This window comes from Neovison vison, chromosome 2 (assembly GCF_020171115.1).
Source record: "Neovison vison isolate M4711 chromosome 2, ASM_NN_V1, whole genome shotgun sequence".
NCBI classification, from domain to species: domain Eukaryota; kingdom Metazoa; phylum Chordata; class Mammalia; order Carnivora; family Mustelidae; genus Neogale; species Neogale vison.
The window spans coordinates 187,530,648-187,554,225 of NC_058092.1; the positions used below are offsets into that span (position 1 = coordinate 187,530,648).

General features: G+C 52.2%; 2 protein-coding genes across 41 annotated transcripts in view; both read right to left on the reverse strand.

Moving 5' to 3' along the window:
* Positions 1-31: 31 nt before the first annotated feature.
* Positions 32-8,131, reverse strand: NDST2 (N-deacetylase and N-sulfotransferase 2). Of its 3 annotated transcripts, none has more exons than XM_044239823.1 (15): positions 8,025-8,131; positions 7,236-7,373; positions 4,434-5,775; positions 4,154-4,241; positions 3,684-3,838; positions 3,313-3,498; positions 2,916-3,044; positions 2,601-2,783; positions 2,410-2,506; positions 1,911-2,034; positions 1,610-1,784; positions 1,248-1,367; positions 1,027-1,136; positions 753-855; positions 32-656 (listed from the first exon to the last, which is right to left on the reverse strand). In XM_044239823.1, exons 3-15 carry the CDS (start codon positions 5,436-5,438, stop codon positions 531-533), a joined length of 2,601 nt encoding a protein of 866 aa, XP_044095758.1. In that variant the 5' UTR covers positions 5,439-5,775; positions 7,236-7,373; positions 8,025-8,131; the 3' UTR covers positions 32-530. The 3 variants fall into 3 exon arrangements, with proteins under 3 accessions (XP_044095758.1, XP_044095757.1, XP_044095759.1); XM_044239822.1 differs by having other exon boundaries at positions 1,248-1,418; XM_044239824.1 differs by lacking the exons at positions 32-656; positions 7,236-7,373; positions 8,025-8,131 and having other exon boundaries at positions 794-855; positions 1,064-1,136; positions 1,248-1,418; positions 4,434-7,229.
* A 640-nt stretch (positions 8,132-8,771) lies between these two features.
* Positions 8,772-23,578, reverse strand: part of CAMK2G (calcium/calmodulin dependent protein kinase II gamma) — a 53,959-nt gene continuing 39,152 nt past the window's right edge. For 3 of the 38 annotated variants that reach the window (XM_044239835.1, XM_044239845.1, XM_044239841.1), the window contains 8 exons: positions 19,659-19,727; positions 18,462-18,506; positions 16,833-16,881; positions 15,512-15,625; positions 13,406-13,481; positions 12,984-13,078; positions 11,262-11,506; positions 8,772-10,814 (listed from right to left, as the gene is read on the reverse strand). In XM_044239835.1, the coding sequence (XP_044095770.1) occupies positions 11,274-11,506; positions 12,984-13,078; positions 13,406-13,481; positions 15,512-15,625; positions 16,833-16,881; positions 18,462-18,506; positions 19,659-19,727 (681 nt within the window). In that variant the 3' untranslated portion in view covers positions 8,772-10,814; positions 11,262-11,273. Of the gene's footprint in view, positions 10,815-11,261; positions 11,507-11,706; positions 13,079-13,405; positions 13,482-15,511; positions 15,626-16,832; positions 16,882-18,461; positions 18,507-19,658; positions 19,728-21,908; positions 21,942-23,578 lie in introns of those variants that run through there. The other 35 variants (XM_044239849.1, XM_044239858.1, XM_044239856.1 and 32 more) reach the window with 17 other exon arrangements.

Sequence of the window (23,578 nt, forward strand, 5' to 3'; positions counted from 1 at the left end):
TTTCTCCCACTCCAGTGAGGCAGACAAAACAGAAAAATAAGGATGTTTATTAAGGATATTTCTAGCCCACAGCTAGGGCTCATACTTAGCTCTATGAGCCACTGTCCAGCCTCATCCCCATTCAATGTGAATGACAGTAGGGAGGCTGGGCCACAGGTAGATCCCATTGATCCCACAGTAGGGGGTTCCTCCCACAGTCAGGTATAGATGTACTGCTGAGGATGAAGAAGGAAATCACTGGATTAATATGTTCCTCTACACCCTGCCTAGACCCTTTCATTCTTGCCCACCTTCCAAGACCATGGGTCAAAGGTGCCTAGTACCATGATGTGGGATATCAAGGAAAGCCCCTTTAGAAGACCCCAGAGCTATGGGGAAAGGACTTCCCTTCCCTTCTCAGCCATCCCAGGCCTCGGGGCCACTGAGGTAGAAGGGGTAGGGGCTGGGCCACTAATCCCCCTTGTGGGCCCTGCTCTGGGCTTGCCCTTTAGGGAACCAGGGGGCTTCTGCTGGTACAGGAGGCCCGGACATCAGCCCAGACTGGAATGTTGCAGTTCTTCCCGAAGCCATGAGGGCACTGGCTGTCCAAGCCGGCTTAGCAGCTTCGACAGATCCAAATTGTGGTTCCGGAAAAAATCCGTAAGAAAAAGGCGGGACTAACAGGAAAAAAATGGAGGCAGAAATGGTAAGGAGTGGAACAAGGATGAGATTTTAGAGGCAGAGGGGGATACCTTATCCCTGGCTTTACTCACCTCAGCGTCCATATCTGGATACCTTCGGCCTTTGCTCTTGCCTAGACAGCGAGTCTTACCACCTTCAAGTCCCTGGCACCAGAATCCCTTATCTTCATCAAATCTGCTCAATAGGAAGAGGCCACTAGTTGGTAGGAAGAAAGGAAATTCAAGCCCCATAAATGTACACTACCTCTCCCAGCTCATAGGGACACATGTCTCTTCCAAGCAGACATGGTCAACCTGCTTCCCCATTTCCCCCAGATTCCTCCTCCCCTGGGTCATACTCTCCCACCTGAGGGTCCGTGTGTAGTTCAGAAAGGGTGTGATACCCAGGAACTTCTGGATGCTCTCCATTGAGGCAGCTGGGTTGGAACGCAGCTCTTGCCCATCCACAATCAGCAACTAAAGGGACAGGGATGTGGTTCCCTCTGTCTGTATTCCTTAGAAGCCTCTAGGCTGAAGGGGAAGAGGAGGGGAAGGGGGACCCTAACAAGGGCTACCGGGGGATCATACCTGTCCAGAGGGGTAGTAAGTCAGCCAGCGCTGCAGATGTGTAGAATAGTAGCCAGGGACAAGGCAGCGGTTCTGCAGGGAGCGAAGTGCCAGAGGGGCCTGAGAGGAGGCTGAAATCACCTGGTAGAAGGTATAATTCAGAGCAACTGGGTCTCCATGTGCCCGCTGGTGCTGAAGGACAAGGAATAGGAAGGGAAGGGATGGGTGATGTGACAATTATTCTGCCCTACTCTTGATCTAGTGAATAAACAGCATAGGAATCCTTCCCCAAAGCAACTGGTTTAGTTTCCCTACCTTCTTGCTTCCTGTCTAGCAGTCACCATCTCCCTTAAGCCCTAATGTAGCCCTAGTTTCAGGCTCACCTGATACCAGGAGTAGGCCCTGTCAGCAGGGTTGGTGAGCACAGTGATGATCTTGGCTCGTGGCAAGAGGGCAGCCCCCCGACGTGGTACAACCTCTGAGTCAAAGTAGGTGGCACTTTTTTCAAATAGAAAGTCAGTGCTGGCATTGGAAGGGACAGGGAAGAAGTCCATATACCTAGGAAGTAGTACAGATATGAGGCAGATAATTTGTAGAGTAAGCTGTGTTAGTGGAAGCTGGAATGGGGTATTGGGTGGGGAAGAGTGTTCCTCTGAGAAGCATTCCAAGGGGTCTCAGTCTCACCAATCAATGCCCTTGTGGTAATTAGGGCCGTTGAAGAACTGAATCTCCTCAAAGGTGCTGGGGCTAGGGAAGCTGCTAGTCACAGCTGGGTGCAGGCTCAGGAAGAAGTGAATAGCTGTGGTCCCTAAACGGGAGAGAAAGTCCAAACTATTGTGGGAGAGCAGCCAGATCAAAAACATGAGCTTTAAGGAGGTGAGAAAATAACTACTCTGGGTAGTAATAGCCCCTTTGGACAAACTACAGTGAGAGAAGGAAAGACTAAGAAAGGCCCAAGGAAGGGTTAAAATAGTAGTTCTTAGCCTTGACTGTATTAGAATCACTTGTGGATCTTTAAAAAAAAAAAAAAAATCCACAGATGATTCTGAGGTACCACCAGAATTAAGAATCACTGTCTCAGGAGACTGGATCAAGGAGGGGTGGGTACGAGAAGGGAGTTCTTTGGCGGAAGAATCCTTTGGGTTTAAGCCAGGGGAAGAATAGTTAGCTAGAGATGATTCACCTGTCTTCTGGGGTCCCACAATCAGGAACTTGGGGAGCCGATCACAGGTTTTCTCCTTGGACCAGATATCTTTGTGTCTCTTGTCATCACAGGGATTCTGAAAGTGAGGCAAAGAATCAGATGTCTAATCTTTCCTTCAACCCTTACCACCTTTAGCATGTCTCTCTGGTCAGCCAGAGCTCCATCCGTACCTGCCAAAGGGGGCTCCGTTCTTGAGGGAACAGTTCAAAGTACTTTCGTGCAAGAGGGACAGGAGGAAGGGTCTGCAGGCGCAGCCGTGTCCAGCATTGGAGAAAGCGCACCAGGCTCTCAAATGTATACAGGCCCAGCCGATCATTTCCATAATTGGACAGATGGGTCATAAAAATGCTGATCTGCAAGGGGGTGCCTGCATGTCAGAAGTGGGAGAGCCTACCCCACCTCTGAATCAGGCTTGGTGAGCAAAGGTCCTAGCCTACATACACTTTGGCTTGCCAGTCTTCTAGCCCTTTCTTTCAGCACCTTACCGGATTAAGCAGCACTGTCAGAAAGAGCTCTCCACCTCGGATGCTCCGGTCTAGTTCACGAGAGCCTCCAGGATATTCATTATAGAAAATTGTATGAGTGAAGAGGCCACACGTCTGCCGTGGCAGTACCTAGAAAGCAGGAAAAGAAAGAGACAGATGGGGTTTGAAAGGTGGAATGAAAAGTAGGTAAGGGACAAAAGTCCCTACAGCATCAGGATTCCCTGGGTTTGCAGAGGACTGACTTATACCAATAGAACTTACTATGCGTTATAACTTTTATCCCTTTACCCCCTATTATGTGAATTTGGACTAGAAGTTGACAGGACATAGGACAATGCAGGTTGGTGGCTGTCTAAACATAGGAGTTTGATTCAAGTTTGTATCGAGGGTCCCTCACCATAATGCCATTGTGAATGAAGCCACGGCGGTAGCGGGCAGGGCGGAGATGAGGATACTCCTCAGTGCTGGTCACCTGGATGCCCCACACAGATTTCCAGGCCTCATAGAGCTGCGTGTGGATGGGGTACACACCCGAGTGGTGGGGGGCCACAGCATACCCCAGATCCGTGGGAATCCCATGCTCCTGGGAATGGCATAGACTCTCACCAGGACCTGGTGAGGTTCAGGGAGTAGAGGGTAAAGAGGGTGGGGATGCCTCCACAGAAAGAAAAATGGACAGGGTAGGGAGAGGGCACCCCATTAGGGGAAGGTTGAAAAGGAAGCATTATCTCTGGGAAAAAGTATAGGAAAGAGATCCAAGGGTCTCACCAGAGCAAACTGTTTGTTGAGCCTCATCTGGTCAGCCAGCACGGAGCGATTGTGGAACAGGTGTGGCTGCATGTGGCTCCACATGTGGGGGAACCACCAGAACTCTTTGCGGTGCTTCAGCAGCATGTCGTCCCCTGCATCCTCCTCCTCTGTCCCTATGATCACACACTGACCACTGACCACAGCCAGTCAGGCCATGTGCCCTCCTCTGTTCTGTAATAATACTGACCACCTCCCATTCTTGGGACAAGACTGCTGACCTCTGACTACCTAAGCCGATTTGCCCTCTCTGCTGACTTGCTCTCCAGCCACCCATGCTAACCTAAATTCATATCCACTGCTAGCTCCTCACAACACTTGGGCCCCAAGCCCTGACCCTTTCCTCCAACTTCTCTGCCTAGGAAGATGAACAGTGAGGGGTCAGATCAAACTAAGCTTGATATGCTGAGGGAGCAGGAGAATACACTTACCAGTATGATAGAACTTGCCCGAGAAGCCCAAGTTGAAGGTGAAGTTGGGGACTAAGGTCCTGAGTTTGTTCTGGGTGGTCAACAGAGCCTGGGAAGGGTGGCAGGAACATGAGAAATCATGAGAGCAGACTACGTAGGAGAAAAATGAAAAGTGATGCTCTCCCTGACCAAAAAGGGCAGGGATTAAAACCTATGACAAGCTAAGAGTCAAGGCAGTCTGAAAAGACAGAGCCTGAAACAGCTTCTGAGGAAAGAAACTTGAGTCAGGAAAAAGACTGACCTCAACATCAGCCACCTTCATGCGGGTACCTTCTTTGCCCACAAAGATGTCATCGATGTCCACCAAGATGTAACGGTCAAGGTCTAGGCAGAGGCGCTTGCCAGTAAGGTACGCAACAGCATCAACAAAAACAAGTTTGTGGAGCCAGAAGGAAAGGCCATGGCCAAAGAGCACCCGCTGGATGCCATCATGAAGCCCCAGGTCCTGTATGACGGTGGGAAGCCGGGTCCGGCGAGGCACTGGTGCTGGCACAGGGGGCTCAGCTGGCCGAAGGCTGGCAAGAAGCACTGGTTCATATGTGCTATGATTGGATTGGAAGATGGTCCAGTCATCACCAGGCAGTGGCCCAGGTTCCAGGCGGCTGGGGCGTGTGAGGTGCAGTAGGGGGGCAGAAGGATTCACCTGGTAGTCCCGGAGCCCCAAATTTGAGTGTAGGAAAAGGGGAAAGCCCTTGAGCTGGGCACTCAGTAGGCTGTGTTCATGGGCTCGGAAAAAGCCAATGATGCCCACACCATATTCCACACAGTACCGGTCTAGCAGTTCCCGACTCCAGGCATCCAGGTTGACATACTTGAGAAGGTTTTCATAAATGACCAAGACATAGCGGCCACGGGTATGATCAGTCAGTGTAGGCATGTCCCCTCGGCCAGGTGCTAGCTCGGTGCTGTAACGAAAACGACTAGACTCCAAGATGGCCACAATCTCCTGCCCCAGCTGTGAGTATGCACTCTCCACAAACACAAGGACCACAGGTTCAGTTCGTGCTGTCTCTGGTGGCCTGGGGGGCCGTGGTGGGACTGGAGGACGTGCGGGGCCAGGGCCAGCTGCCCCACCACTGCTGCAGTCTCCCAAGGGCAGGGGCAAGGGCTCTTTGGCCTTGGGGCTGGTGGATACATAGTAAGCCAGGAAGCCCATGGAGCCCAAACTGAACGCGATCAGCAGCAGTATGAGGCGGTGCAGTTCCAGCTGCCGAGCTGGGCGTACCACCTTCCACAGCTTGAGCATGGCGGGGAAGGGGAAGTAGGGATGGGGACTACCTCAGGGGATGGGAGGTAGGAGTTCTATAGGCTGGGGCTCTCGTAGGAGGGTAGAAAGATAGAAAAACAAGGGAAAAGGATTTCCTCAGGGTCAGTTCCCTGAAAAGTTGGGAGTCAAGTTCCCTTACTTTAGTGTAGGGGAGTTAGAAGGGGCAACAGGGGGCAACTGGACAAAGTCCACTGATATCAGGTCACCATGGCCCCCTGGTCCATGGCTTCAGGATGCAAATCTAGCCAGGCTCCACTCTTGGTCCTGCTGAGCTCCTCACATCAGAGGTCAACAAAGTTCATCATCTCTGCTCTCACTATTTGTAAGACAGAGAAATCAAAGGTTACTTCGTTCATCCATTCCCCTCTTCACCCATTTCTCTTACCTCCTGCTCACAGGATGATCTGTTCTCCAAAAAAAACCCCCAAAAAACCAAAAAAAACCTCCTGTAGAAGAACACCACTGAGTCTCACATCTTCACTTCATAGCTTGTTCCCTTTCTTAGAATACTGTCTAAATTCTCCTTCCTGAGGAGTATATCCAAGGGTTGGAAGGGAACAAATCTTCCACCAGCAAGAGACCAAACAGCCCAGGAGGCTGAAAATGAACCTGCTCTGAAAGAAGTTTCTAGCCCACGAATGAGCAGTTGGGTCGGTGGTCAGCCTGGGAGGAAAGGACGGAAAGACCCACAAGTCCTGTGCTCCAACGAAATATCAGATAAGAGGAAACTCACGAGTCTGTTAATCTTCCTCATCAATCAAACCCAACATCACAAGTTAAAAGCACTAACGAACTTTCAGTCAGGAGGGCACTATGGTGGGGGTTGCTGAAGAGGCCAGAGAAATGCTGCTAGCTAATTATTCTATTCGCTTCCAAACCCAGAACCTGGGAACTCTATTTTCCATGGCTTTCGAAAAATACTCATCTCCTGCCCTTCACCTCACCTGCACCAGTGTGGGAGAGGTGATAAAAATGTACCCCCAGGGCAGGCCACATCACTGGGGTCTAAGATAAGCTCTAAGTCAGAGTCCCTCTCCCTATCACCTCAGTTTTCCTTCCTAACTCAGCCTTGGTGAGTTATATCCCATCACGGAACAGTTCAGAAAGGTTCTGAGCCAGCCCTGTGGAGATATGAGGGACTGAATCCCGTTACAAAAAAACAGAGCAAACTGTGTGGGGCTGGATGAGAGCAACAGGAGCTTAAGTCATATCCAACCAATAAGAGACGGGTAAGGACAATGTGATCAGAAAACAGTTTCAGGGAGACCTAATTTTGAAGACTGTTTTCTTCAATAGACAGACTGCTTCTAGAAGCTGTATCGTTGCTCTCTCCAGCTTAGCCATTCCTAGTAAGGGCAGTGGCTGGCAATCCTTCTCTACTACCCCCTCCCAGACATACACATCTCAGGGGTGATTAGGCAGAGACACGGTTCCTCAGAATTGAGAGAGACAATTTAAAAACAGTTCAGCTTTGGCCTGGGCCAAATTAATTGATGTGAAAAGCAAGCTGGGAGAGGATCAAAATGGTGATGGAAAGGGGTGACTCTTAAGAGGTAAAGGAAACTCCTGGGGGGGAAACACAGTAGTACAAAGTCATCAATGGGGTGAGATACTCACCCCTTAATGTTAAGAATAACAGTAAATAGTTACAGTAAACAGTAAATAGCTTACTCTTTGTCAGACATTCTTCTAAGAGCTTCCCATATGTTTAATGCTCACATCAGCCCTGGGAGGTAGGTAAGAGGTAGAGACTATTATTACCCCCATTTTACATACGAGTAATCTGAGGTCCAGAGAAGCTTAGAAACTTGCCCAGGATCACACAGCTCAGTCAGTGGAAGAACTGGGATTCAAAGTCAGGCCTGCCAAGCTCCACAGCCGGGGCTCTTAAACCACTGCATGTTGGCTTCACACCTAGAAGCAGCAGCAATATTCAGGGAAGGGGCGCTGAGGGAGCTATGGGGTAGAGTGTGGGATGGGATAGGAGCGCGGGGTAGGGGATGCTGTACCCGTGGGCAACAGCGGGAGGTTTCTGAGGCAGAAACCAATGGGGTCACCCAGGCTCGGGCTGGGCGACAGCAACAGTGATAGGGACTGGGGAAGGCAGGGCTGGGGGCCCCGCGCGGGGAGACGAGCGGTGCAGACGCCGTGGGAGGAGGGGGTACCCAGCCGCGACACGGGAATGCGGGGCTGGCATCCCGGGAGGGGGGTACCTGCTGAGGGGGAACATGAGGTCACAGGTAGATATGAAGGGAGCGCTAGTTGGGGACCAGGCAAGGGACGCGCTGAGGAGAGCCTGGCGTGACATCGAGGCAGGCGCTGGGCTGGGAGAGCCCGAAGGGGAAGAGGAGCCCCGTATGAAGGGCCCTGAGGCCACTCCGAGGGAGGCTAGTGGAAGGGACGCACGACCGGGGCGCTCTGGGCCGCACTGGGGGCCGCCCAGGACAACCCCGCGGGTGGTTATGGTGGCTACAGTGAGAGGAAGTCTGTGAGGGGAGGAACTGCGGGAACCGTGGGTGGGGGCCACACTCTGAGTGGGGGTGGTTACCCTCAAGGGCGGCTCACCCGGCGGACTAGGCGGCGTCCCCGCTGGCCCCGGGCTCCGCCGCGTCCCGGGGCTGCCCGGCTTCCCCGCTCTCCGGGCCTCCGGCCGCGTCGAGGCGGCTCCGCCATCTCCGAGCGAACGCCCTGCCGCAGCCGGACCCAACCACCGCTCCCACCCGGGGGGGAGGCGACGCGCTGCCACCCGCGGCGCCCGCTCAGGTCCCCTCAGAGTCCGGGCCTCGCAGCCGCACTGCCGAGATGCCGGGCAGCCGAACGGTCCTCCGCAGCGCTCTGTGGAACCTCAGCCTCCGGGACGGTGGGCTACGCGCCCCGCCCGCAGAGGCTCACCCCCTCCTCCCCGCCCGGTGGCACAGTCTGGCGAGCGTCGGGCGCCGCGACTCCCCGGGCAGGGGCGGGCCCAGGCTGCGGGCTCGTCCACTCAGCCCGGCGGAGGGGGAGCCGAGTCGGCCCACTGAGGGGCCGGGGGGCGGGGCAGTCCTTGACGCGGGCGGGGCCCGGGGGCGGGGCGAGACCCCTGGCCCACCAGTGAAGGGCCCGCAGTTTTCCCCCACCCCCACCCCCACCCCCACACTCATCTCTGCAGCCCGGTGGGCCAGTTGGTGGCCGATAAGTTTATGAGCAGGTCTGCCTCAAAAATGGGCCCCAAGGGAGTGGGAGAAGCTACATCTCTCCATCTGAAGCCTTGTAACCCAGGCTGCTAAACTCTTAAGCCTTTGGCTATAAGCCTCCAACAGCAGTAACACAATGGACTGTTTAAAGGTTATTTTATTAAATATCTTCAGTTCAAGGTTTCATTGTAACAAAGCTATGAAGGGTCTACCAACATTCAGAACAAACACTAACTATTTTTAAATTATTTCTATGTCATCATGCAAAAATTCTGCATCAAATGCCTTCCATTTCCTGTTTAAAAGGTGATTTTTTTTTTTTTTTAATAGTCTATAATCTATAGATGCTGACATTAGCCCCAGAAGAGGAGTAAGAATGCTAAGAAGTGGGGCTGGAGCAGCCATATGAAGCTATGGGTCTTAATGAACTCTAAGACCGTTTGTCTTCAAGCCAGCAAAACCAAACCCTGTGGTGAAGGCGTCTGCGTGCTGGTACTGCAGGCTGCAGGGCAAGAAAGGGCTAGGGCCCAGGGGCTGAGGCATGCATGAGGTGCTCAGAGGAACCTGGCTAAACCCAAGCACCAGCACCAGTGAGTCTACTCTCTTCTCAGCTGGCTCCAAGGTAAATCTGTAGCTTTGCCTCTTCTCCCAGTTCCTGTGCCTCCTACACGTAGTCCAGGAAGCTGGGTTTACCCACCTTTCCCCCAATAGTGCAGATATTTGTGCAGATAAGTCTGCAGAGTTGTTTTGGGGAAACCGAGGCCATGACCCATTGCTCCTCCATTATCTTCTCTCCTAACTGTTTAGTATAGATCTTTCTCTCCTGGAATGGAACTCCTTGAGCACAAAGAGGGACAATGAATGTAGGAGCCTTGGCTCTGGACACCTCTTTTGGGTACATGCAGGTGGGGGGGGAGTGATGCCCATGCAGATTGTCCAGCAGTAAGTCATATACTTCAGTTGGTCAGTAGAGAAGCCTCTTTAAAGAGAACACCTCTTCTTGCTAGAGCAGTCAGGTCAGTCTCAAAGACAGGAAAAGAGATGGACGTGCAGCAAGGGAAGAGTAAGAAGGGAGGCAGTCCTGAGGTCAGCCTGAATGCATAGAAACAACCATCAACTCAATCCCACTGCCTCACTCCTCCCATCCCACAGGGGCACTTGGCAGAGGGCCCAGGCCCAGATGAGGGTCAGCACGGGGACCACCACCATGAAAAGGCAAGACAAAGATGGCCCAAATCAGCACAGAAACAGAACCGCCAAAGGCAGCAAGGGGAGCCCTGGCCAGGGCCTGGCTCTCTCCTTGCTAAGTTATAAGAAAACAAACACAAAGCAAAGCAGCAACCCCTCCCTCTTCCCAGCTGCAGGTATGGGGCCTCAGTATCAGGGCCCACGTGCATTGTGCATCCTAGAGAAATGGATGAGTAAGTGAGTACATGTCAGACTAACACGAGGTTTCTCATCTGGTTTGCAGCGGACACACTTCAGCACCAATTCTCTTCCCTTCTACACTAAACGAAACAGTACAGCAATGTCCAGGCCCTCAGTCCCGAGGTCACTGCTTCTCAGCTGCCTCCACAGCAGGCTGGGAGCTCTGTGTTCTCTCCCAGGTAGGTCTGATGGCCACGATGTTCTCATCAGCCTCATTCTAGGCGCTATGCAAGTTCAGAAGAAGTCCGTTCCTAGACCTGGGGCAGGCAGGCCACCTCAGGGGCTGCAGTCACATCACAGCCCCCAGAGCTCTGTCAGAGTTCTCGCCTGGTCCCCTGGGTCCACGGAGGCCAGAGGCCGAGCTCACCTCTTCAGGGCTGGCGGGTGAGCCGGCTGCTCATGCTGGGACGGGTGTCACACAAACTCCTGCCTTCTTGCCAGCCCAAGGGCTATCGGTGGTTTTAAAACGCATCATGGTATGGATTCCGGTTTTGTTTTGTTTTTTTTTTTTGTTTTTTTTAAAAACAATCTTTTTTTCTTTTTTTTTTTCTTAAATGTAAAAAACACCTCGGTACAGCAGAGACAGACACGAAGGGCGGGCGGGAGGGCTGCATGCAGGGGCGTGCATTGGCTGCTGCCGCTTTGTAATTTAATTGTTTTAAACCTCAAACGAACAGGACTGCCGCTGTCACTCAGGCCCTCCAGAGCCACTGGCTGCGAAGGTTTGACCTCCGGCTGGGATCTCCTAATGCCCCTGTCAAAGAGGACAGACGTGGTAACAGAACAAAGGACAATAAGCACACAGATGAGTTCTGGGGACTTCAACACACGACACACGTGGCCAAGTCTGCCTGAGAAGGTGGAGGATGGGGGAGAAGCTAGCATTTAAATATAACATCGCTTCACATTTGCTGAACAAATGCTTCACTTAGGAGTATCTTATTTAATCCTCAATGAAGTAGGTACCACTCTCTCTTTCTCTCTCTCTTTTTTGACAGTTAAAGAAACTGAGGCTTAGGGTAGGGATATCACCTGCCCAAAGTCACTCAACTCGGAGTTCTGGAGCCAGACGTAAGTTTGTCTGATGGCCTCTGCCACTCTCCTGGGACGGTCCACGTCTCCTCCCCCAGTGCCACTTTTCAACCTTCTCTCCCTTCTCTGATCCCATCTGTCCCCTTCCTCGCCCCCCTACCAGGTGCACCTGTGGCTGAGCTCACTGCAGCGGTGCGGCAGGGGCTCCTGAGCAGTGATAGTGGACATTGAGCCACTTGCCATCCCGGCGGTGCCAGACCCGGGTCTCCTCCGACTGGCTGGTGCGAGGCCGACCCTGCCCATCGATGTACTGGGTGAGGCGGATGTAGGCGATGCAAGCTGCGTCCTCCCCGATCACGTGGACGTGCGGGTTCAGGATGGTGGTGTGGATGGGCTTGCTGTTCTTGGACAGAACTGCAGGGGGCAAGGCAGAGTGTGGGAGGCAGGAGGGCGTCAGGCCTGGGCACTGATTTCCCTCCCAGCCTGTGCTTCTGGGTCTCACCCTCTCTCCAGCAACCATTCTGGGAGTCTCTAAGTCCCCCACACACCAGAGGCCAGGAAATCCCAGAACATTAGTCTCAGTTATCCAAAAGGAAGAAAGAGGTGGAGAACGATGATAATAACAACTGCTACTTTAATCAGACATTGTGCTGGGGATTTTTACATACATAAGCTATATTTCTTGGTCAATATTTATTATAAGATAATGAAACAGGCTCAAGGAAGTTAAGTAATTTGCTCAAATCACACAACATTTGAACTCAGGACCAGCTGACTCTTAACTAAAGCCTAAGATCTTTCCACTCTTCCAGGCTGATGTTTAGATTTCGTAAGGGTTGGCTTGTCCCTAACTGGCTGCAGAGCAAAATCCAGAGCTTAAGATTTCAAAGTGCATTTGTGATTTAGAAAAAAAAAAAAATGCCCGAAGTTAAAACAGAATCACCAAAGCACCAAGCTCAGGATGTTCCCAGGGTTCCCAGGTTCTTCTGGGGGAAAGCCAGAAGAAGTTGTATTGCCATTATCAGCAAACACGGCAGATTGAATTCGTTTAAATGAGATTCACATTTTAATTCATTTCAGATGTTGGATAGGGGCTACCTGAGACTCACTCTAGGGCTTCTATAAACTCTGAAACTACTTCTGGCTAACAGAATTACTTAGATAGTCAAAGGCTTACATTTGTAGCTGAGACAGGGAGAGGATGGTAGTTAGTAGAGAAAACAGTGACAAAATAAAACTTGGGGCAGGACAGGGAAGGCCTACGATAAAGCAGGAAAGAAAAGAAAAAAAAAAAAACAGGGAGGAGGAGGGTGCTAGAGAGTGGAGAGAAAGATAGGAAGAGGTGGTGATTCATCTTCTCCCCTGGGACTTCCAAGAACTGTACAGAGTGCACAGCCCCTCAGGCAGGACTGTCTCCCTCCATATTCAGGAGGGACTCAAGCCACAACTTCTAATCTCACAGATCACCTACAGTGCCCTGCTACTTGCTTGTACATCCTTATCCTGGTTTTACTTTCCTCTACTGTGAAACCTGTAGATAGAGAGCTTCGTTATTACTTGCTGACATCATGTCAACCTGATCTCAGTGGTTTCCAGTGTTCACAGAAAGAGGTGAGGCTTAAAGGAATAGAGACCCTGATTGTGAAACCAGTGTTGCCACAAAGCCGCTGCAGGATGAAGGCGCACGTGGGGCTCTGGAGCAGGTCCTTCAAAGGTGTCAGTTTAAGACCATCCTCAGGGTATAAGGAGGCAAACGCATAGACCAGGGTGCAGCCAAGCAGGTCAAATAAGGGAAAAGCGGGCAACTGGGAAGAGGAGAAGGTGAGCAGGGATAGAGGCAAAGGGGGTGAAGGGGCAGGCAGGAGTATATCAGCAGCACGAACCCACTCACGATTCTCAAAGTAAAACTTATGGAAATCCATCCCCTCCACGAGGTTACCGAGGGCCTCAGGCTCAAAGGAAGTGAGGCCTGGATCGCAAATCTTCCTGCAGAAAGAAAAGCAGCCTGTCAGTCTCCTACAGGGATGACCTGTGTTTCTTTCTTGTCAGTAGCATCTGTCCTGCAGCAGGTTAGCTGTGGGCTAGGCCTGACAAGATGGCTAAGACCTTAGGGGGTGCGGAGTACTATCACAGGGTATCTGCCCGGGAGAGACCCCAGCCCAAGGGCCGGGTGTTTAATTCAGGCACTGTGCCCAAGGCCCAGCTTTCCCTTTTCCCAGGGTCCAAGTTGATTTTGGGGAGCAGAGGAGGCCTCAAGAGGTCTTAGGTCACTTAGAAACAACTTAGGTCACAAGGAAACGGGTCTCTACTCACGTGTAGGCTTCAAAGTCCCCATTGTTGATGGCCTCAATCAGTTGTTCTGTGATCTTAATGATCTCCTGTTTTCGCACTGGGGGGGAAAAATCCAGCAATTTACCTGCCTGGGACTGGGGAGCTCCCAAGTGACAGAGAGCCCTCCCCAATCCTTCAGAGAATCCCCTGTGATCTCTGTGACAAACAGCCCTCTTCCCTGTCTTGAACACTAAGTCCCTCCGCAGGAAGAGTGAGCCCACTTTTCTCTTCATTCCTTCTCAGTTGTCTACAGAGTTAACAGTCCCCTCCTCCTGAAGCCTACCCATTAGGTATGGTTTTCTAGCCTTTGTCTCCCTCTCCATCAACAACCAGGATGCAGAAAACATTCTTATCTTTTACAGTTGAGGAATCTGGCCATCATTAATACTCTGCCCAGATTCCATGTATCCCATCCCCAGCATGTTTAGCCTCTCGAAGAAGCATCTCCCGAGATGGCTGTTTCCACTGCCTGTTTACTTCTCTCACCTGAAGGGGCTCAGTCAGGTCTCAATTACCAGCACCACCACACCAGCCCCAGCCCTCACTCAGTGGGCCAGAACCTAGCCCTGGGCAGCAGCCAGCCTGAGAGCAGAATCTAGCCAGGGATAAGGGCGCTAAAAGGATGAACAGAGCCCCAGGATGGAAGCTTAATTCTCTTCACCCTGCTCATCTCCTCCACAGGGCTTTTCTGGGATAAAGGATCTTGGAACTATAAACACTTTTTTAAAGTGGAACTTCCCACTGGGGAGATGGCTCCATTTACCCTGGACGAGCCTTGGGAAAGCTCTAAATCTCACACCAGCTCTCATGCCAGGATGTGTCCCTCAAGAAAACAAAGACAAGGTTCAGAATGATAGGCAGGCAGACTGGTGGCCTCAAAGCCCCCCACCCCCACCCCATCCAAAGCCAAGGGATTGCTGCTGGCTGTATCCTGACAGGGAGCACCACTATCAGCAGGGGCACCGCTAGGGTAAGTGAGGGCTCAAGACTGAGCTCAGGCTAACCCTGACCAGAGCCCCGGGCTGGCCCAGGCCACAAGCCTCTCCTCATAGGAGCGAGAGGCTGCGAGACAAATGTGAGCATTAGAACAGCACGGCCAAGAGGCACAGCTGGGAGAGGGCAGCGCAGCCAAAGACACAGCCGGGTGGGGGCCCCACAGCCACCAGCACTGTCAGGGAGACAGCTCCGGGGAGTAAGCAGCATGTTAGGGGAACAAACGAGCTCTATGGACTTCCCAGAGGCAAGCAGGTAAGTGTGTACACACACACACACACATAGATACACACACATACACACCCTCTCCAACCCCACCAAACTCATTTGCAGGACCTGACTGGGGCCCTATGGGTGAAGAGGATTGTATTCATTAACTCTAAAAGGACAGATGGTAGAAGGAAAAGAAGCAGACAAAGGCATTCTCTACACAGACACAACTTAAAATATAAATATGAGCTACCGTTAACCCAGCAAGGCATCGTTTCAAGACATTCTACTATCTCATTTATTTTTCATGACAGTGCTCTGAGGTACGTGCTATTTGACTCCCACTTCATAGATAAGGAGGCCGAGGCTCTGGGAGGTGTAAGCTACTTCACACACTTCCGGAGGTAGCGTAGCTGGGATTTAAACTGGGGTCTGTTTCACCCCAAGCCTCCTGCTCTTAATAGGATATGCTGAGCCTCAGGCAACACCACATCCCAACATGATTCTTGGCTACAGCAATTTCATCACCACCCCCGCTCCCACCACCTTTGACCTGATTTCTGACCCGGCCTTTCTTCCTGGCTCATTGCTGAGGTGAGGCCCACTGAACATCCCAGGGGCTTCCTGTTCCTTCCCACCAGGCCCTGTTCTTCCACCCACTCTTCTTTATGTCTTTGGGCCCTGGTCTCAGGGGCCCCTGCCTGCTATTAACAGCACCTCCAATCAGCTCCCCCACCCAGCAGAGGCTGAGCTCCCCAAGCTTACTAAGACAGACAGCTGAGTTGGGCTGACAGCTCGGGGTGGGGGTTGGGGGTGGGGGATCCCTGAGGGGCTTCAGGATGAGCCAGGGAGACAGAAGCCAGATTGTGCCTCCCTCACACTTACTGGCTGAGGAGCAGAGAGAAGGCTGGGGCTGCATGCCTGCAGAGGGGGCTGTTCTGTCCCGGGAGCTCCGTCCTTCAGGCACCGAGCTGCCATTCCCAGTGCGGAGCGGGGCAGCTAGCCAGCCAGGGCAGGGCAGGGCAAGGCAGAGCAGCCAAAACAAACAGAACAAGGCAGGTGAGCGAGCAAGCCAGACAGGACCCAAGCCCGTGGCACTGCAGAGCCGGGGCAAGGCAACGCCTCGGGCTGCTGTGGACACTGGACCACATCCCACACTGCCGCCTCTGCCGGAGAGGCCTCCCAGCTGACAGCCCCAGGAAGGTACACAGACTTGGGCTTGCGGCTCCCAGAGCCTTCAAATAGCCCGTTACAAGGACCCCTGCTCCTAGGGAAGATGTTGTAGGGGGCTAGGCTACAAAGTCAAGAGCCATGAAGGAGCTACTTACTCCATAGCACCCCCAGAACTGAACTGCTCTGGCCCAATTCCCAGCAGCCCTAGAGGTACTGTTCTTCACTACCTTATATGTTTATGCTTTCTATTTTTTGGTTCCCAACGGTTTAGTGGCCCTCTACTGCCCCTGGGTGTGCTCTCTCAGCTCTGTCCTTTCACATTTCTCCATCTGTTCTGCGAGCCTGGCCTCGGGTCACTTATTGATGGCAAAGGCAGCAATTCCAGGAGACCAAACGGAACAGCAGAACCGAGATTCCCGGTGGTCTGGTCTGCCATGCCCTCCCACACCCCCTGGCCCTCTGGCCAGGTCCACACTTAGGCTGGTGGTTCTCATGGGACCATCAGGACATGGCCAAATGTGGTTCTGACTCCACCATTCATGCCAAGACTTTGTGATGAGAGTTGCTGATCCCAGTGTGCCCAGGACTGTTCCGGTTTTAAAACTGAAAGTTCCACATCCTGGGAATCGCCTCAGTCCTAGGGAAATCAGGACGGTGGGTCACCCTCCTAATGACTTACTGTATTTGTGGGCTACTTCTGCAGGGACTCAGGACATTCCTATACTGGGATGTCACATCACTATTGGCAACAGGGACAGTTCTCTGAGCCCTGGCCCCAGAAAGCCTCAGGTAAAGCTCTAGCTTAGCTATTCTAGACTTGGGGGTCAAAGAAGAGAAGCCTCTTGCCCAGCCCAGCCAGGCCAGCCAGGGACCTCACATCTTAGCCCATGGAAAGGAGCTCTTATGCCAAGCCCTCTCCTCGAGTAGAAGGAGTAAATTCTCAGTTCTGGGGACAGACAAAACAGGTGCCCATTGGAGCCAAGGTACCTGGGACACTGCTAGGGTCCCTTCCCCACCAAGGGCCAGCACCTACCTTTGAGCTCTTCATCTTCTGTGGTGGTGTTGCAGCTCTCCGTGGAACCCTGTAGGCCAAAAAGAACATGATTCTATACACTCAAGCCCTACACCAGAGGAACCAAACAGAACAAAAGCAAAGTGTACTCCTGTAGGAGATGTAAGGAAGAATCAGAGAAGGTTTGATTTTCACCCTTGCCATCTGACTTTTTTTTACAGAACCCTGGATTCCTAAACTCCCTCCCTAGTCTTCCCCAACTCAGTAAATGACACTATCTATCCTGTTGTTAAAAGTTAGAGTCTTAAAAAAAAAAAGTTAGAGTCCTCTTCTAGGTTTGATTCTAGGTTGAATCTTGGTTTTCTTTCCCTTATATCTTAATCATACAATCTAAATTCAGCTCTGTCAGTCCTACCTCCTGTCTCCTACCTCTTCTCTTCATTTTTTTTTTTTTTAAAGATTTTATGTTGAAGCAATCTCTATAACCAATGTGGGCTTCAAATGCACCACCCTGTGCTGGAGATTCATATGCTCTATCCACTGAGCCAGCCAGGCACCCCTACGTCTTTTCTTCAAACGCAAAGCTACACGCTGAGTCCAAGTGACCAGTGTCTGGCACCCAGACTACAATTGCTTCCCAGTCCCCCTGCACCCATGCCTGCCTCCTCCCTAAAGTTCCTGCCCACAACATGGCCGGAGGGGCTTTCCAAAGTGTCAATTAGACTACATTACTCCCCGGCAAAGAACATCGGGATAGCTTCTCCTTGTTGCTGGAAGAAGATGCATCCGGCCATGTGGTCCTATGTAGAGGGCCTGCCTGCTTCTCCAGCGTCTCCCCTCCTGCCACTTTCCCCTGGCCCCACGCTGTAGGTTCTGTTTCATTTCCTCTGTTCTGTGTATAGGCTAAGCCCCTGCACTTACAGCTCTCCTGTCTAGGGCACTCTGCCCTAGAGTCCTCCCGGGTATCTCCTTCCCACCATTTAGTTTTTAGCTCAAAGACTCGCCTCCTGAGAGAGGTCCTTCCCTGACCACCTAAAGAAAAGCACTGCTCTTTTCTTTGTGTCATTTTCTTCGTAGCACTTACCACTACTGGATTTTATCTGACTTATTTGGTTTGGGGTTTATCATCTGCCTCCCCTACACCTGTGGAGAGATTTTTGTAAATCTCTCCAGACCCATGGATGGTATGGCTCAATAAATATTTACTAAGGGGGTGCCAAGAAGACAACAAGGGTATTGAGGGGATAATAGGGCGAGGCAATGGAGGATGCTCTAGGGTCTGATTATATTCTTGTCTGTTTTTCTAGCTGTTTGCTGTCATTTAAGCCTCATAAGTCATGGAGGGAGACTCCACTGTTATTATCCCTCGTTTACAGATAAGGAAATTGAGGTGCAGAGTGCTATAGTGGCTGACTCAGTGGCCCAGGATTCAAACCCTGGCCTGTGTGACTAGAGGGTGTAAAGTATAATGCCCTTCCAGAGAACAGAGTGACAAACAGGTATACGCTATCCCCAGCCTAGACTCTGCACACACCTTGGCCTCAAGGCACGGCCTGCAGGCTGCCATCTGCAGGACCCTAGACCCTGGGACCCAGTCCCCCTGTTTGCTGCTGATCCGTAAAGCAGGAGACCAGCTCATGTGCCACTCACCTTGATCCCATCTGTAGCATTGTGTACCACGGTGGTCTGTGGCTCCTGTGAGAGAAGATGAAAATTATCTTCCTGACCTGGGGAGAGACCTATGGCTCTTCCCTGAGGGACCCCATCTGTAGCCTAGTCCCTCATAGACTCTATGATGACCACTGAGGCTGCCCACCAGCTATTCCTATAAGACAAAATATCCTGGCTCATCTGGGTCCCAAGCAGCTGGGAAGCCCCAGATTTAGGGGACAGTACTGACTGAGTAAGAAGGACAGGGCAGGTACCAGAAAAGGGGAGAGGACAAGAGCCTCTGCCCCTGATTCCTGCTGGATCTGAGGGTTCTTTCCCCATGGAACAAGTATGCTGGAGGAGCCATGGGGCTGAGGGCACAGGCCAGGCCCTGCCAACAGCATTCACCAAGGGGTGTGTAGGGTGTGTAGGTGTGTGTGTCCCTCAGACCAGACTAAAGTCTCCCAGAGAGACCCAGAATGCCCCCTCAGCAAGCTGAGCCAGGGAACTGCCTGCTTTACCATCTTTTGTGTTCCCCAGACTTCCTATCCCTGATGTGCCCTGAGGCAGTGCGAGGGTCCAGGGCTGCAGGTGGTAGGAGCAGCAGGCACAATTACCCCTCCTTCTCTCCCAGGCATCCCCCCTGCCAACTCTCTCTTTAGTCACTACCAACAGAAAGAGCTCTGGGAGCACATGGTGCCCCCAGCATGGGGCTCTCCAGGACCTTAGAGACCTCAGCACCATCCAGAGGTGGGGGACCCCAGTCCTCCTTCCTGTTCGTAGCTTTGCGAAGTAGAGGGTGAGGCAGGTTTTACAAGGAGGTCTCCAGGAAATGAACGACAGGTCCCAAGAAAGCTCCTACCCTCTTCTTTTATAAGCCACTCACCTTCCCGGCCCCCACAGCAGACCCAAGGGGGCCCCGCGTGGGGCTAAGAGGTTTAGCTGAGAGCCCTGACCCCTCTTCCCCACCCTCCACAGCAGAAGGAGCAGGAGCGGTAGTTCCGCAGTGCAGGAAGGAGCATGGCACACGGGACAATGAGGGGGAAGGGGCCCACGGGGCAGGACACAAAGCAGCCTGCTCTACAGGGATGAGAAGGTCAAGGCCAAGGAGGCCTGGGAGGGAGGGCAAGAAGAGGAAGGGAGAAGGAGCGGGAGGCAGCCAGGGGCAGGGGCGGAGAAGCCGGAGTCAGGAGGTACCATGGCCGTCTGCAAGGGCGCGGGCTCTTGGGCTGGGCTTACGAGACTGTTTTTGTTGTTGCTCTGTGGCTGAGACAAGAAAACAGATGGTTTAGTTCCTCTAGAGTCGCCAAAACTGCTCAGGTTCGACTCCCAGACCTCCCTTGCCCCCCGGCCTGGCCCGGAGGAGCTAGGACTGAGCTGGCCTCTGTAATACTGTGTGGATGGGAGCAATGGTCGGAGAGATGATCCACTGGAGGATGGGAGTATTTGGAGGGGCCCAGAGACCTAACTCTGGAGGTATCCTTAAGGTGGGACTGGGCCAAAGACTTGTTTCAAAGCATGTCTCCAGAAATCTCTGCTTATGCCAGATGCCATGTCATTGCACAATCACGTTTTACCCAAAGAACTTCAGGATCTTCTCACTTCACAGGGAAAAAGAAGGGCAGTTTGTAAGGAAGCCGAACAAAATGCAGACACTCTGGGTCCCCTATCCATGGGTAGGCTCCCACTGCCCTTTCAACCTGCCACCTGCATTTCCTTTCCCTTAAGACACCCGCCCGAAGCCTGATCTGAAAAGAGGAGGAACATGAAGAGGAGAACCTTGCTTAGAAGACGGCATCGAGAGAGGAAACGGAGGGATGTGACTTTGGATACGGAATGCACCCACTGACACCAGGGAGCAGACACAAGGCTGTGCTGTTGGCCTTTCTGCCTGGTAAATCATGAACTTGCTCAACTGGGGGTGAGGGTAGAGCTCCAAGGAGGGGCAGGTGAATCCGAGGCTGGGGGTGGCTGTGGCTGCAGTCCCAGAACCCAGCCCCTGGGAGAGTAGGCTGCCCAACGGGCCAACATTCCTAACAGCAGCAGACCACCAGGGTATCTTGGGACATCTCTTGCCTTTTGAAACGTGACGCTGAGTGGCACAGCAAGGTAGGGTGTGGGAAGGATGGCAAGGAAAGAAGGAGACTGATCTCCAGGGCAGGGAACCTCTTACGTATGCCCTCACCAATGTACTGGGTCTCACTGGGAGTCCCAGTGGAACCAGTGGCCACTGAGGAACAACAGCCTGACGCCTGCAAGTTCTTCAGAAGATGGAGAGGCAAATATGTAGCTACCATCTCTCAGCCGGGCACAAATGACACCCTGGCAAGTAGGATATGCTTCTTCTCTTTGAGGACACACACGGAAAGCTATCCAGACTGTCCTATTTCTTCTTGCTTGGAGGCTTCCTTTATGGCTCTTTGGACCAGACCTAAAGGCATCCAGTCCTAGGTTGCTGTCAATGGCTGAGATGTCCCTAAACCCAGGGCTAGCATGGAACCTTAAGCCAGGGACCAAATGCCACCAGATCCCCACTGAACCCTGCAGCCTGGAGAAGAGGGGTCCCAGGAAGAGTCAGGATGTGGGTCTGAACTCCCATGACCTCTGCTCTCTTTCATTTCCACCCCAGAAGGAGCAGAGCTGTCCTCGCTCAGCAACTAAGTCCGACCTGCTTGGATTGACTGGATAAGGCTGTCCTGCCTGCAAAGCCTGGATGAGACAGGGACCCTGGCAGGGGGCGAGGATTCCAGGGCACCCTTGAAACTGCCATTATCTGCAGAGGGCGGAGATGTCACTCACGTGGCCCCACCTCTGACTTTAAAGCACGGTTTCATAACGATTCAGGCTGCTACGCTCCTTTTGGTGGCCTGTGTCCCACATGAAAGAAGATGCGTCCTCTCCAGTCTTTCAGCTGTCCCCCTGAGGGGTGGGTGGGATGGATGAAACATTGGGCATGGCCTGTTCATAGGCACTTGCCCAGGGGCACAGGCCTGGAGAGGGAGGCTTGGGGCTGTGAGCCTGCAACCAGCTCCTCTGCCCACCAGACAGATACCCACCAGCTGCCAGTGTGTGGGAAGTGCCCAGTGAGCAGGGCCTCTCTTCCTGAGCAACAGCGAGCAAGGGTCTCTCCCTGGGACTGCCACCTGGTTCCGAGTCCCTGCTAGCTTCACTTCCCGCCCTGGGCTGCTGGAGGCAGTCCAAGCTCAGGTTGCAGGGGGCTGGCGAGGGAGGGGGTGCCACACCGCGCACTCCGATGCCCACTGACTAGGCCACCAGGAGACCTTGGGCCACGGCCCCCACCTGTCAGGACAGGCCGCGCTTGCCCGCATAGCACAGACATGCAGTGAGGATGAGTGGAGCACACGCACATGGCGGAATGGGGTTGCGTGGCGGCAGGCGGGCACAGGCAGCATGGACTAGGCAGATGGGTGGGCAGGCAAGGCTCACCATTAGGTGCACGCTGGAACTCGACTTCCTTTTCTGGACACACCACAGCGAAAGGGAAAGAGAAGGGGAAAGAGGAGGTAAGAAGAGAAGCACAGAGATGCTGCAAGTTAGTGCACCAGCGTGGGCTCTGCGTCCGGAGAAAAGAGCAGAAGAAGGGGACCTGGAGCCCAGCACCAGGATTCACACAGCACCTAGCCCACCAGGCACACACATGCCTCTGGGCCCTTTGCCGTCAGGCTCACAGACACGGACTGAGTATATTCTAAGGTTCTCTCTCGGCTTTGCTCATAGAAAGCTTTGTGAAGGTGAAGTCATGAGTTTATGAAGGTAACATTTGGCTGCAAAGTTATAGGTTTGAGCTTCTAAGGCCGGCTCCCTGTAAGATTTTTTATTTTCTCTCATTACTAGGTCTGCCTGAAATTTGGCTGAGCAGCTACCAGGTAAATAGTAAAAGCCACTCGAGGCCATCCTCGGCTTTGGAAGCCCTGGGCTCCTTAACCGAGACCTTTTTTGCTGTTTCCCTACACTGCTTTTCAGATAAAGACGGTGCGCTTTAGAAAATCATCTGATAAACGGTGAGTTGGGGGCATCCCTGTCAGTATGGCCGTGCTTATCCAGAAAATTTCAGTATCTCACTGCATTCTGCAACTAGCAGGACACAGAGGAACGGGAGTACTGGTGACTAAAAGTGGAGTGATCACAAAGACGTCAAGACGGAAACCAGGGGGGGAATGCTGAAAGCAGTGATTTCTGTCTTGGCCAGCTGCTCACGGACGTTAGGTTCAGATGTGAAACAAGAGCATAAAAATAAAGACCACATGGAACACTGAAAATACATCTCAGAGACTGTCTAAAAGGTGAAAGGCACTTAAGAAGTTTATAATTAGCTTGCTGGGAGACAGAAGTACCCTTGGAACCTGCCTATCTGTTGTCTAACTACTGTTGTAGGCACAGTGAACGTGTCAGATAAATGTTTCGTCCCTCCAGAGGCTGACATCCTGCTTTAGAGAATATTTTCAGGAAAATATTTAATTCATAATAAGAGGACTAGAAGTATTTAAAAGAATTTAAAATTATATCTAAAGAAAAAGAAAGCCTAAAAATAATTGGGTTGCTGCTTCTTTTTTTTAAAGTAAATTCTATGCTCAACACGGGGCTGGAATCTGTGACCCTGAGATCAAGAGTTGCAGGCTCTACTGACTGAGCCAGCCAGCCCCCAAATTGGGCTTCTTTTGCATTAGCCTTTTGTTTATGACCAATGTGGGATTTTATTTCCAAAGATATTCCTCAAAAAGAGGAAGTTGCTTTACCTTCATACTTAGCCTTTTATCCAACTAGAGTGTCTACAGTGTGAGGGAAGGTCCACCTCTGTCATCTCCTTGGTGTCTAGCAAAATCCCTTAAAGGGAGCACACAATCGACAAACTTCTGCTGAGTTGAACTGGGTTTGCTGACTCTGGTTTTCTCTCAGGCTAAACCAGAGCACAGGTCTCTAACTTGCCCAGAATCAATGGAGTGAAAACTCTGGGAGCACAGACCAGGCCCACCCTTGGTCCTCGTGATTTCTAGGCACTTGCTGTGAAAGGCCTGTGTAGGCAGCCAAACACTTAAAAAATTTCTGCTTCACCTCATGGGGAGGAGAGTCCCAATTGTTGCTGGCTCTCTTTTTCC

What these genes read in the sequence shown, in the direction of transcription:
- NDST2 (XM_044239822.1), bottom strand. Translation starts at nt 5,438, where the DNA reads ATGCTCAAGCTGTGGAAGGTGGTACGCCCAGCTCGGCAGCTGGAACTG. An exon ending in AACGGAGCCCCCTTTGGCAG is followed by an intron (nt 2,507 to 2,600) that starts GTACGGATGGAG and finishes CCTCACTTTCAG; the next exon opens with AATCCCTGTGATGACAAGAG. An exon ending in TGTGGGACCCCAGAAGACAG is followed by an intron (nt 2,035 to 2,409) that starts GTGAATCATCTC and finishes TCTCCCGTTTAG; the next exon opens with GGACCACAGCTATTCACTTC.